The sequence below is a fragment of the Athene cunicularia genome (genome assembly GCF_003259725.1).
Source record: "Athene cunicularia isolate RWA chromosome 11 unlocalized genomic scaffold, athCun1 chr11_part1, whole genome shotgun sequence".
NCBI classification, from domain to species: Eukaryota; Metazoa; Chordata; class Aves; order Strigiformes; family Strigidae; genus Athene; species Athene cunicularia.
In genome coordinates, this window is record NW_020799113.1 from 2,367,923 (window position 1) to 2,382,158 (window position 14,236).

Sequence of the window (14,236 nt, forward strand, 5' to 3'; positions counted from 1 at the left end):
TCTTTTCCTCCAGCCTCATGGACCATCCCACACATTAACACTTCTTGAAATGCAGAGGTGGTCCTTCTGCAGATGGCCACCAAAACCTCCCCACCATGGCTTTCTGCCATGGCTAGCCAGTGACATAACCACAAAAACACCTGATATTTTATCTCTCTTCCCCAGCTTGCAGTGATAGAAGCATTAGATAGGGTTGTCATCAGGGGGCCCATAAAGAGTGCAAATGGATCCAGAGTGAAAAAAGTTATAAAAACAAACGACTTTGTCACTCACCTTTCATCTCACCAAAGCTACATATCTTAAAATCAATTGTTCACATGAAGTAATAACTGATGTCAGCCAGAGTAATAGACACAGAGTAGGAGAGTGTGAGACCCAGGACACCAACCAGGGATTTGCTTGGTAAAAAGCATCCAACAGCATTTACTTCTTGATCACAACCTGCATTCCGGACACTGGATCAGAGGGATGTGTATAAAACTAGTCTTCAGTCATGATTTCTGCAGTGTATAACCCCTTTTAAACTATACACATGTGTGTTTTATATATATATATATATATATACACACACCTGATTAGTGTGGGGCATTAAGTGACATTTTAGAGTATTATTTATTAGTCTTTTTCTAGGGCTACAGACAGTTTCTTCAATTTCTCAGATGCTTTTCTTCATGTCATATGCTTTTTGTTCAAAATGTTGTCTTTGAAGACAGGCCCAAATCATGGTGGTGAGTTTGGTTTGTTTAATACACTAGTTTCAACTGCTAGAACTAAACATCCTCTCTTCCCACTTCTAAAAAAGCTTTGTATTAGATCAGCTTTTTTAGTAGCCAAAGGAGCACAACACCTAGACACTAGTCCTTGAAAGCATGAGCTAACGTCTCCGTTAACATCCACAGGGGCACACTGGCCACAAACACCCACAATTTATTCTGCAGTTCTCCCAGTTTGGATTATTTGCAACGCAAGCCATTAAGAAAAGAAATCTACCTCTAATGCTACAGCCCATTAAATGACACATAATTCAATAATGTGTTACAACAGAATTATCTTTAAAACGAAGTAAGATCCCTGTAGGAACAAAACAATAACAATCTTTGATACCACAATTATTTGAGACTTGCTGAAATACCTTTGTAGTTAGGTGAAGAGATATAAAATGACTATTTAGAACACAAATTTCCTGAGAAATAAAATTAAAAAAAAATAAAAATCAAATCTTAGACGGAGATGCCTAGTTTAATATGTCTGCAATGTGCAAGATAATATTCCTATTAAGAAAGTGAAGGGGAGGAAAAAAATTTACATTTTATAACCACAGCCAAATAGCAAAGCAACAATTAAAGATTGTTATGAAGATTGCTACACAAAACAGCTAACTGGCTGCTAAAAGGAATTTTGGTTGTATAATGTATAGTGTGCCTAAGGGCAAAATTCCAGCCCACCTGTTACACCTAAATTGGGCTTTAAGTGAAAAACAACCACCTCCATCCAAGGTGGAGACAGGCTGACAAGCAACAAGTTCCCTCACCTTGAAGACTGCCAAAATTCAGAGGTTGCCACCCAGCGTGCCCCCAGCCCTACACCCCATTGCACCTGCCTTTCCTTTCAGGTCACGAGCTGCCTTTGAGCCATTTGGGATCGTGTCCTGCCCCAAACAAGCCACTGACTGCCATTCTGTTCCTTTTCCTTTGAGAAGGTCGTCCACCACCTTCCTCCTCGGTGCTCTCCTAGTACGAGAACAGGGCCAACCCAGAAAAGGAGGGGCTGTAGCACACATCCGCAACAGCACAAAGGGTCAGATAAGATAGTCACAACAATCCAATTTTTAAATTATTTTTATTATGCACTTCTACAGACAAAAAATTGGGGAATTAGATAAAGAAATGGGTAGAGAGATAGTAATAGTCCCAGATTTTCTGAGTGAAAAGCATTTTTGGTCACACTTTCTCATACGAAAGCAAAATTCTGTAATCAAGGGACTGTTGTAAACCCATGAGGAGAATAAGCCTCAGTAGCAAAAGCAGTAATCATGACAAAATGTACAGGACAGGAGGATTTCCACACTAGGGCACAAATTAAAACGGTGGGGGAAGTCTGCTGAGCATCCTCTGTGCATTTACATGAGTCTCACATTGATGTAAAAGATGCAGGAAGGAGATGGAAGAAATACTAGAGATGCAAATTAAACTGTGAATTTGTTCAGGTGACTGTAAGAGTACATCACACGTGTAGGATTATGATAGAAGACTAGAAGTTGCTCAGAAAGGAAAGGAAAAAAGTGCATCTACATTTAAAGCCCAGAACATAATGACTTTATTTTTTCATCATCAGAAAAGAAATGCAACTGGTCAAAGCAAGGCATAGGAGAGAAGGCCAAACCAGAACTTGGAGGGATAAGGCTTTCTCTCAAAATCTCCCAGCCTTTCAAAGCCCGAGGATGTGACAGGCAATGCACAAAGGGAGTGGGGTAGGGAAAGTATAGGTGAGCTGCCCAACCTCTTGGCATTGGTGAGGGTTTTATGGTATAGGTGCAGGGACAGCCAAGCCGCAGGGAGGCCACCTGATGTTCCTAGAATTAATTTAGGGAAGGGAAATCCAAAATCTGTCAGAAGATGGACACTGGACTCCAGTAAAGCCAACCTGAAGACTGACTGATCTTAGAGGAGCAAGCACAAACTCTTCCCAAAACAGAGGGAGACAGAGGAAAGTGTCGGAAGAAATGGGCAAAAACATGAGTTCTTCAAAAACCCGGTACTGAGTGAGGAATTGTACGAAAAGCAGAAGTGAGATCAGAGTTTAATAATAATTAAAGCAGCACAGGCATATACAGGCAATGCACAGAATCACCAAGACAGTCATATCAAATTAGCTGCTGATATACTTACTATTACTTTTTCTAATACTGTAGGAGGGAGATTGTTAGCTGCTTTGTGAAGGTCTTGATCTGTCTTTGTTCATTTTTCCCCCAACTAATTTATGTTGCTTAGTCTAACTAAAAGCACATATAAACATCACAGCCGAACTTCATAAAACTTGCGGGAAAAAGGTCAATCATTTCTCAGGTCCAACAGCAACAGAAAAAAACCCAAAACAAACAGCAAAAAAAGCACAAAACATTAGGCTGAAGCTGCAGCGAGAAAGGTTTGCATTAGACATTGCTAAATCTCTCCAATGATAGGATTATATGCAACTTCTTTTAATGTTTAAGAAGGTTGTTGATTCTCAAGGAATTTTTTGTTTTGTTTTCAAAACCAGGTTATAAATGTGTCTGTGTGTTGGTGGTGCCTTTTGGAGCAGACACGAACTCTATAACCTCATGAGATACCTTACACAGAAGGCAGGATACAAAGACGTCATGAAAACATTGAAATTCCTCCTCCAGATAGCTTTCTATTTCTGTTTATCCACTGCTTTTCCTGAACATTACTTTTAACACAAAGATTTACCTCTGTTTGCAAGGCAGCGTAAATGCAATTTAACAAAGACAGTACAATAAATAGCAGTGTCTTAAAATAGAGGTTTTCCCAGTTATCTCATCAAGTAAGACAAACGCTGATGGACACCCTTAGAGATTCTTGCTCTCAGCTTCTGATGTTCTCAGTGCCCTTGGGAGAGACTCAGTACTCATCATTTTACTAATGAAAAAGTCATAGAACCAGAGAGGAAAGTAGCAGAAGATACAGAGGTACATGTAAGCCCCTTTGCCAGGGGTGTACAAGCCATGTGGTTTCTTGGCCAGCAAAGCATGCAGGGCAGCACTCAGCACGGGGGAGAGGTCAGCGCTGCAGTACGCAGGTATGTGCAGGAGGTAGCTCTTCAGCCCCAGGAGGTAGTCCTCACCATAGTCCTGCCTTGTGGCTGCTGGCAGGTTCTCCATCAGCTCCTTTATTTGCTTATCCCACTGGTCTGATGTGCCTTCTATACCTGCAGTAGCAACATCACAGGATAGCAAGCGGGTTTGGGGCTGAATTTAAAAGAAAAACCTTTATCTGGTAATTAGTAGTCAGTAAGTTGTTCACCACCGCCACCCTGATCTGCAGTTGTTCTAAACTGGGTCAGTGAAGAACAGCCAGAACAGCTGGTTAGCTCTGAGTGCTTTTACCAGGAAGAGAAGGGAAAGCACAAAGCACAGATTACACAAAAACCATGGGGTTCATGCACCATTTGGTTACCAGCTCTACCTAAAAAGGCTCTCACAGCCAAGTCAGCATTTTTTTTTCCCCTTCCCTCTCCCACCTTCCCCTGCCATTCTGGCCTTATTCATTTTGTGGGTGCTTCTGATCAGTATTTATCAACTTGGGTTGGCCAAATGCTAAGCTCCTCTTTTGTGAGTGACATTGATATTTCAGTAACTAGTTTCATGAAGGATAAGGCTTATATTAGGCCAGACTTTTTTTAAAAAATAATATTTTATTTTTCCTCCATCTGCATCACGTAGGAATGAAAGCAGTGGCTCTTCCAATGCATTTATTGCCTAACTATCATGAATTAAGTATGGCATTTAAAGAAAAATCTTTAAATAAATACTTAAAACTCAAATACTGGGACTTGTTTTGATGTATGAAGTGTTCATCCACAAGTCTGACAACAGCTAAGCAGGGCCTGCAGGTGAGACCTCAGCCAAGTACCACTGACCACGCAGGCATGTCAGAGCCCAGAGCCCTGCCAGCTCCCCACCCAGGAGTGGGGTTTTACCAAAAAGAACATTTTGCTTTTCATCAGCATAAAAATTGTCTCCATGAAGTCACCAGGACTTGCTGAATAGGTAGCAGTGGGTTTGATGTTGTCCTTGGGCAGCTGCCAGGCATGTCCACAGAGTGGGGACCTGTGTGTCACCCCTCCTGCTCCCAGCTGGGCACGGGGTGCAGCAAGGGTGTGTGGTGCAGGAGATTAATCTGTAACACAGACAGGCTCTGCAGAAAGTGCTGAGAGCAGTGGAAGGAGGAGAAGGATTTGGAAGAGAAAGCAGCAGGAGCGCAACAGAGGAAAGATCAGAGACTATATACACTAACACTGACAGAAAGTAATCAGGATGACAGGCATCGCTACAGATTCTTCGATGCAGGACTAAGCAGCTCAGTAAGAGCTCTGATCTTGATACAGGTAGGACTGACAGTGAGTCCTGAAGCTCTCATGCAAGAGGAGCAAGCCGTACCACTCACATCAAACACATCATGATGCTTGGTTTGTTCACTTCAGCAAGGCTGGAGCAAAGGGAAGGCACCAATTGCCTGGACACTGTCCTGTCTCAAAGCAAGGAATGCTCTGCCCAGGAGAAAGGCTACACTCGCAAGGCAGAGGCAGGCAGCGTGCAGAACTGGAGGGAACATCTCTCGCAAAAATTGCAGGTCTTGATTTCCATAACTAATGTGAAGAATGGGGAAAAAAAGTCTGACTGTTGAGAATCACTCAGGGCTCTGTTTGAGAATGCTGGACTACAGGGAAAGAGAGAAGGCAGAAAGAACTACCCGAAATGTCAAATACCAACCTGTTCGGAAGCCTGACGGATGAATTGCAGCAACTTTAATTCCCCATTTGGAAAGCTCTTGCCTCATTACTCCCGAAAACATGGACAGAGCTGCTTTTGATGCAGAGTATGCAGCATACCTCGGTAGTGGAATGCCTCCTGCAGGAGCAATATAAACATGATAAACCTCGACGGTGGCTCCTTCCAGCCTTTATTTTTGTGATTTAGAAGGAAGATTATAGCGCAACCAAAATTATGCAGCTCTCACCGAGGTTAAAGACAGGTCAGTGAGGGAATCATTTCTTTCTAGAGGTTAAAAAAAAAAGTGAAAGTTGTAAATTAACAGTTGCTCGTAGCAGTTATGTTCAGTAACACCTGATAAGACACCTTGTATAGCAGAAAAAATAAACTGTATTGCCTTTAAGGGAAAAAACTGCTGAAAATTATGATTGTTGTTCTCAGAAACACAGATAATGTTTTAGTTCATATAAATAGCAAAGCAATAGTTTAATGTCGCTGTTCCTGTTGTCACCGTAACACGAATTTCAAACTCCTACTATAAACCACAGTTATGACAGGGTAAGTAATCTCGATTTTAGCTTTATAAAGCCAACTTATCTTCCATTTCTTTCCATCTAGTTTCCAAAAGACCAGAGATCACAGTGCAAGAGTGGGGAAAACCTCTGTGGACAAACCAAAGTTGGAATCACACCACTGAGGTGACAGGACTCCCTGAGACCCATCAGAGAAGCACATCCCCCTGCCTACAGTTGTATCCCATCTTCTCCAATCCCAGCAGCATTTGTTTAGATGGAAAAGATAGAAATTAGCCAGTATTTTAGGTGAATTTAAAATAAATCCATATGTTTACAAAACAAAAGCTTCCAGGAAAATATCTTCCAAATAAAGAGATCTCCTCTGCTCCAAAACCTGGCAGACTGTCACTTCTTCAGCTTTAGAAAAATCCAGAGACACTTTGATTTGAGCATCTTCCCCTTCTTCAGCCCCTCTACTTTCTCCACAAGGTTCGTGTTATCACCGTACGGAGTATTACTGCCAGATTTACAGTTCATCCCAGCCACTACGGGCTGTGTTGGCATAGTGGGGAGGAGAGAACAGAACAGGGCACATTTGCCAGCACAGCCTCCATTTCAAACATTACACGTTTATCTCAATGTATTATAATCCTTGAAAAGAGAATACTTCCATACAGGGGAATTTTCAGGTGAGCCACTGGTGCCATTTATTGGGTTTTGTACTGCAACAATCAAGGTATATCATGGGAGCATCTTACAGAGTCATTCCTTTGAAGAAGTCAGGCCAATTATGTTAATTATTCTTCTGTATGCATCTGAATAAGTTGGAGTTTCAAATGGTTTGAGTCAATTGAATCACATACTTTTTCCCTCTGAGGTCAGGCTAACCTCAAACCCAGTTAAATTAGCTCTACAGACAGGAATAGATACGGCACAATGAGACCTCGCTAACTTTTCAGCTAATGTTTTACCAAAGGACCCTCAGACCCTGTGTTAAGAGGAAGCTATTTACCCAAACCAGCCCATGTGCAAGAACATCTGTGCAAACAGCTCTAGTTTAAGCAGGGTCACTATCAGCTCCTGTAAGGGCAAATTACTCAGCACAGAGAAACTCTCTATTTATCCCTACAAGGCATCTTGGGGATTCATGCCAATAGATAAAACATCTGCCCCAAAACATGAAAAGTGCAGGCTTCACCTGGGTGCTCAGAGAAAACAGGAGGTCTGTCCTCTGTCTCTGTGCTTGCAAGGGCTGGTGGGCAGAGCAGCACCAGAAAGGTCCTTCTGATAATTCAGTCCTGATTTCTTTAAGTGTCAGCAACAAACCAGAAACACAGGCATGCGGATTGGGATTAAAAAAAAAGACAGAAGAATGCAGTGGCAAAACTAGGCTGAGGCCACATCCTCAAAATAAACCTTGAACACAAGGTAATGCTCGCACAAGCCACCATGGCAACACAACAGGATTTGAGTGGACACCAACTGTGCAGAAATAAGGGTCCAAGAAGACAAGGCAAAGGAAAATTTGGGAAGCAGATGATATGGTAAATCGCTAAGACATCTTAAACAAAAATACTTTCCAGCATCACAACATCCTGCTTCGAGCAGGTCTCATTTTCAAAGGAGCTTTCTTGCTCGTCAGCTGTTGGCTACCAGATACTGTATTACCTCTGTTCCTACATCGTGGCATCTCAGATGTCCTCCTAGACTAGAAGGTCATGTTGTAAAGGCATATATCATAAGAACAGGATCCAATTTATGAGACAAAACTGAAGAGCATATTATAGGCTGCTAATAAATTTTTTTAAAATTTATGAATGAAAAAACACCATTTTGCTAATATGTTAGGCTAATGTATTTTTTAAAAGAATGCACAATATTTAAAACAAATATAAAAACATGCTCTCTTCAGGTCCCAGGTTATTAGCAGACCATGCTCTCGCACTACACACTCTGGAAAGAACCATAGGATGTAGTAAAAAATAAAACTGGCTTCGGCTCGAAGAGTTAAATGTTTCTCTTCAGCAGGTGTTTCATCATTGTGCTTTCTCATTCTAACTATAGTACTTGAGCCCTACAGGGATGGAGAGGTGGAGCTGCCCAGGAGAAATATCTAACATTTACTATAGACTGTTACAAATAGCAAATGTTATTAACTTACCCAAAAGATACTTACGCTCCAGTTTTAACCCAGAGTTTTAAAAAAAGACTGAGACTTTAGGTGCAACTAGCCCAAATGGAAGAGGGTCTGTCTCTGCAAAAGGCAGAGATCTTTTGGGTATCTCCGCAGTGTGATTCAATGACACACTCACTGAGGTGGTCACAGACTTCTGCTGGAACATATTATAGCAACATCTGTGATTTACCACCCACCTTTCTGGAAGCTCACAGAGCTATCACTCATAGCATCTATAACACAAGATCTGAATTTTACTGTCTTTTCTATAAGAGCATATTTTTAGCCATATTAAAGTCTTCTTTAAATGCTGTTTTCTGGAAATAGTCTCCTAAACAAAATAAAAAAACCTAGATATTAATTCCCTAGGTGTATTGACAAGCAAGACTGACCAACACCTTCCTCAGCATTTTTGCCAAGGAAGTTAGTTGTTTTTTTGTTGCATCAGAAATTTAGTCAGTGCTTTAGTTCAGCTCACCTGCCATGCTGGACATGTTAACCAGCCTCCCCCGAGATTTCCGAAGTAATGGCAAGAAAATCTTTGACACCTCTACAGCCCCAAAGAAATTCACCTCCATGCACTGCCTGTACGTTCTCATGGGGAGCAGCTCAGCGTCAGCAGGGATGCCCAGGATGCCGGCATTGTTCACAACTCCCCAGAGCCCTGGAAAGAGAAGAAAGCACAGGATTGCTATACAGCAGGAAATCAACACCATAAAGATTAAACTAATGAGCTGGATGGTGCCTCCAGATCCAAGCAGAGATGATCTGCAACTAGAGATACACAGTACCCACTCCATCAACAGTCATCACTATTTTTTGTGTCCCAGAAAGCAGGAGTCATTAATACAAATACCCTGACTGCCCACAGACTGTGTGTGGAAATGACCTACACACATGTATGTAGGTAGCCATGATGCAGCCAACAGTTAAGAGATGCACCTCGTAAGCAGCTACATTAGTACTCCCATTATAATGGAAAAAAAACCCTTTACCTGTATTTTGCACCTTCTCTGACACTTTTAGATAGGCTTCCTTGACTTGGGTGGCATTGGTTATATCCAGCTGCAGCAGAGAGAGTCTCTGAGAACAGGTCCGTCTCAGTTCCTCAGCTCCAGGTCCATTCTCATTCAAAACCCCAGCAAACACCACAAAACCTAAGCTATCCAGGTATTTAGCCAGTGCATGTCCAATCCCAGTGTCGCTTCCTGAAAACATCAAAAAGACACTTGAAAAGTGGGCCTGTCCTTAACCATCATTTAAAAAAAAAAAAAAAAAAAAAAAAAAAAAAAAAAAAAAAAAAAAAAAAAAAAAGCACATATTGGAAGAATATACAGATGTAACCAAAAAGCTGTTGAAATAAAGTCACTAAAATACATATGACAGTAGGAAGAAAGGTTCAGAACTGAAGGTCTGAGGAGCATGTTCCACAAAAATTGACAGACCATGTCCTCTGGGCTCAGAGCTGATGGCATCAGCTCATACCCTACTACTGACAGATTCTAAGACTTTCTTCATACATGCAGAGGAAATAAAACCCTAGAGTGGGTTTATACAAATATTCAGACTGAAACCTGATAACAAAAGTATCTAGAGGAAAACAAACAAACAAACATTTTAATTTTAAATCTTAGATGGACAAATAAATAGGCGTTGGAATTCAAATTGTTGGGTTCTATTTCTTAATTCAAACAAGTAGCATGATTTATTCAAACATCTACTGTCCAGATGCTTCTGATAAACACTTTTTTGTCACAGACTGCAATCAACCCAAAGCCAAGCAACTATTTCTTTACTTGCAAAGGAGTTCAATGCTTTCAAGCCCTAAGAAAGCTTCAGAATGGCATTTTTAGGCTAAGCCAAATAGAAGCAGCTATTTAATTCTGTAAATTTGCATCAGAATTTCTCTTATCCTCTCTATCCTCTTCCAAATTTATTCCCAAACTTTGTCCATGTGAAGTAATGAACTACCAAATGCAGGAAGCACTGTTAGAGCAAACACACAACAATCTTTGCCATCACAACTGTGCAATTTCTCCCACCAGGTAACAGTGATAACTGTTTAATAAATAATTCAATTGATTCACAAGTCTCTGCCTTTGAGGCAGTATTTTGCTGCTTCTTTCTTACTTTTAAGTATTTTCTTTCCTGGTGTCTTTTATAATTCTGGTTTTCATTCTTCCCATCTACAGAGAAACTTCTTATCAAGGGAAGATACATCTCACCCATCTGCCCACCAAAACTCACCATGAAGCAACACAGGGCTCTGCTAGAGACAGGGAAGGATTTTACAGGGGCTGTGCTGCAGGAGTCAAATCCACAGTCAATAGAATCTGACTGCCAAAGAGACTCATCTTAACCATGCTAGATCCTCATTTCTGGGTTCTGTCTTTTAACTGGGGCTTTAAGTACTGAAAGGTGAAAAAAATTAACTTCAGGTGACTTGACAGGAACACATACTAAATGCCTGGATCAATCAGTGCAACATGTTGAAAAGAATTACTCATGCTCTACTTAATTCTTAAAAAAAAAAGGTTTTTGGCATTTCTGAAGTCTGTAGTTTGTTGAAGATGCACCAGAGCACCAAATATAGCACACTGAGCTTCTCATAGTCCTAACCTGAAAGAGAACAAACCTGCATTCTTGGAACTCCCTAAAGAGACACAAAGAGGCCTGCAAATATCCCAAAGACACGACAGATTTCTGGGTTTGGAAGTGGGATGTCTTTCCTTTTTTTTTCTTTTAATGAAAAAAACATATTTCTGAATCCTTCCACTTTCATCTTTCCCAGCAAGTACACAGCCACAGAGATACCTACTAAAGTTTTTCAACATAGCTTTAACTTGGAAGGGGCAGAGTGCTCAACAACTAGGGATGGGTGTGGCAACCCTGAGAAGGAAATGAAAAGCAGTGTTTATCTGTGCCTGCTGCTGGGTTTGTCCCCAGCCTTTATCAAAACAAGTCTGATTTGAGTTTCAGACCTGTTATTAAAGTCCAGAGAAACTTTACCCTTCAACTCAGAAAATTCAAACAGTGGTTAGGTCTCTATAAGGAAGAAATAGAGAACTCCTCCCGCACACACACACACCCCCCTTGCTTCTATGTCAGAAATAACAATTTGTGAATTATTAGAAGATTTATTATAAGAAAGGCAGTCACTACTGATTGTAACTCAATCGTTACTATAAATTTATCACTGACTCACACTAAGCATCAGAAACACCAGGTCACACATCAGGAATGAAAAGACCGAGTTAACTGGAGAAATTCATCCCACTGCACACAGAATAGCAGAGGCAAGAATTACACAATTCCTGCTACTTCAGATCTTCATGGTAATTTAATTTTTAGGGAAGTGGGCTATTCAGTCTACCAAACTAAAGTGTTCACATGCCCAGGAGCTTCACTGAAGCACTCACTCCCAGCAAGAGGATCAATAGAAATGTTTCACCAGTGACTTTAAGACTGCTCACATGCCCAGAGTTATTCATGTGAAAAAGGATTTTGACAACTGGACACAGTTTTCCCTTACTGTGGTATTCTGGTGACCTGCTGGTTTAAATAAATAACACACAGCTTCACCCACACAAGGGACACCCAACGAGGACCAGAACAATATTTGACAAAACCCAGAGAGAGAAGCACAGAGATGACTCCACTCTCTGGCCAAAGGCAGCTGTCTCACGGGTGATATGGGGCAGCTGCCCAGAGCACAGCAGCATTCATCAACCCTGTGGGGCTGAAAGAGGTGGAGGGGAAGAAAAAAAAAAAAAAACAAATAATCACCATTTCCCATGAAGTACCTGCCTCAGGTCTAGTCTAAATTGGAGAAGATTACACTAAAACTGATTTAAAGGCACCTTGCACCTGCACACCAACACACATCCTACAGTTGGTATGGGGAATATTACAATCAGAGCAATTCAACCAAGAAATGTGTTGAGTAAAACTTTCATTTCAGTTGATGGAGGGTTTGATTGATTTCATACCAGTCTGGATCAAATAAAGACCAAGAAGAGCCTTCTCAGACATGCTGGTGTCCAAACTTGCATTTCTTCAGTACAGTTGCAGCACAGGTACAAAAGAAAACACCTTAATTTGATGAAATATACCCAAATGTTCTTTGCTCCCATATATTGCTCTAATTCAAACTTTCTAGAGCAGCTAAGATCTGAGAGAGTGCTTTTTCCTGAATAATTGCAGTCTTACACTAAGCAAGGAGATGCCCAAGTGCAACCTCTGCATCTTCAAGGATGAGAAAGGAGTGCTCCCTGTTCCCTCCCTGCCTGATATCCATCTTCATCTGATACACCTGCAGGAGAAACCCAGCTGGCAGACAAACCACAAGGGGAGAACTTGCTGTTCATCTTGTCCTCTCTTAACTTTAACCCCCATATTAATGCTTGCTAGGCAAATCTAAATTATTTCCAGGTATCCCTATAAAACAAAATTAAATTCTGCCAGAAATAGCTATATAAACCAAAGCAACTTGATTCAACTTTCCAGAGGGGAAAAATAGAAGATAAAATAAAAAAAGAGCAAGTGAACAGTGCAAGAAGCAGTTGGCAGGCACTGTGGTTTAAGGATTTGATTAACACAAATAAACATTTAAAGTTTTAGAAGAAACAGGAGAAAAGCCATAAACCAACAGAAATGCCATCCATGCAAACTAAAAGTGGGTTTCGAGTAGATCAGTGTTAACAGAGACTGAATTCATTAGCTCTGAACTTCAACTGTTAGTGAAGGAAATTACTCACTCCTGAATGATTCCATACTTCATTTCAGAGATGTCACCAAAGCAGTGTCTTGACATACATGCATGATATACAGTGTGCACTGTGTGAACATGCACACTGAAAGATAACTGTACATCCATAACCAGTGCATTCAATTCAAGTAAACAAAAGTAATGTCTGAATGTAGTGTTCTAACGGCTTCCAGAAATTAATGTCTCCTAAAAAATTAGACCATCGTAAGTATTCTTGTGCTTTTTGCACCAGTTAATTTCACAAGTATGTCTAAAAAGCTACTTGTAAAGATTAAATGAGACACTAAAAAATAATAGCATCTATTAAGATGCTTTTCTACTTAATTTCAGAACACTTATTTACCTGGAAAATACATCTCTGGCAAAGCAAATAAAATGAGGAAAAAAAAAAAAAAAAGGAAACCTCAGAAGCATGCATTTCACATAACCCGAGAGCACAAAGTTTTCCAGCCTACTTGTGAGAAAAGCCAGTTTTTGCTTCCTGGCACGATCTGCAGCACCTTACCTGTGATGAGCACAGCTTTGTCACCCACAGGCAGCAGCGCCCTGACACCCAGGTACATGGAGGAGATGAGGCACCCGGCGCAGAACACCACCAGCCCCACGCCAGCCCCCAGGGTGGCCACGCACAGCAGCCCCAGCAAGGCAGGCAGGACCCTCCAGACCAGCACATCTGCTTTCTCTACTGGGCTCCTCTTGACCATGCAGAGCACAGTCACCCCAAAAAGCAAAGTGACGCCTGTACAGAGCCATTCGAGGGGGCTGCTGGGGAGAGCATCCATCGGCAGGGTCAAGAAGCAGGCACACCACTGGCTGGGAAAAAGCAGGTATTGCTAACTGCAGCACGTGTTATATAGGAGCAGGGGGTGGGGCAGAGAAAGGGGACTCTGTTTAAAGGTTTGACATAATCTCACCCTCAGCATCAGCAAGAAACATAAGCCTTCCTTTTCTTACCTTTTATTCCTTCTGCCTGACAGCTCCACCTTCTGAACAATATGCTGGCTGGATAATGATTGACAGCACTGGGAATGGACATGATGTAGCAAGTGCTGGCTTCAGGAAAAAATTAACTGCTATATGTTTTATATGTTTAAAGTACATTTTACTAAACAGTTTAAAAAGAACAGTTTCCTGTGTGGGAAATAGTTGGAATTTCCTGCCTAAAAACTTAAGGTGTTATTTCAGTGGAACCAATTTTTGATAGGCAGTGACAAAAATGAGTCAGGACAAGGTTATTTACTCTCTGTAGTGCAAGCTGTGTGGTTAGCGTTGGGCTTTTTCACACA

At 41.2% G+C, this 14,236-nt stretch overlaps 1 protein-coding gene across 1 annotated transcript; it reads right to left on the minus strand.

Annotated features, from left to right (window-relative positions):
- Positions 1–1,898: 1,898 nt before the first annotated feature.
- HSD17B2 (hydroxysteroid 17-beta dehydrogenase 2) lies at positions 1,899–13,732 on the minus strand. Its single transcript, XM_026856698.1, has 5 exons — positions 13,456–13,732; positions 9,178–9,390; positions 8,661–8,846; positions 5,492–5,629; positions 1,899–3,927 (listed from the first exon to the last, which is right to left on the minus strand). The coding sequence occupies exons 1-5, from the start codon at positions 13,730–13,732 to the stop codon at positions 3,569–3,571; spliced, it is 1,173 nt and encodes a 390-aa protein (XP_026712499.1). The 3' UTR covers positions 1,899–3,568.
- Between the last annotated feature and the right edge of the window lie 504 nt (positions 13,733–14,236).

What these genes read in the sequence shown, in the direction of transcription:
- HSD17B2 (XM_026856698.1), bottom strand. Translation starts at nt 13,732, where the DNA reads ATGGATGCTCTCCCCAGCAGCCCCCTCGAATGGCTCTGTACAGGCGTC. An exon ending in AGAGAAGGTGCAAAATACAG is followed by an intron (nt 8,847 to 9,177) that starts GTAAAGGGTTTT and finishes TTCTCTTTCCAG; the next exon opens with GGCTCTGGGGAGTTGTGAAC. An exon ending in TCCGTCAGGCTTCCGAACAG is followed by an intron (nt 3,928 to 5,491) that starts GTTGGTATTTGA and finishes TTGCTACTGCAG; the next exon opens with GTATAGAAGGCACATCAGAC.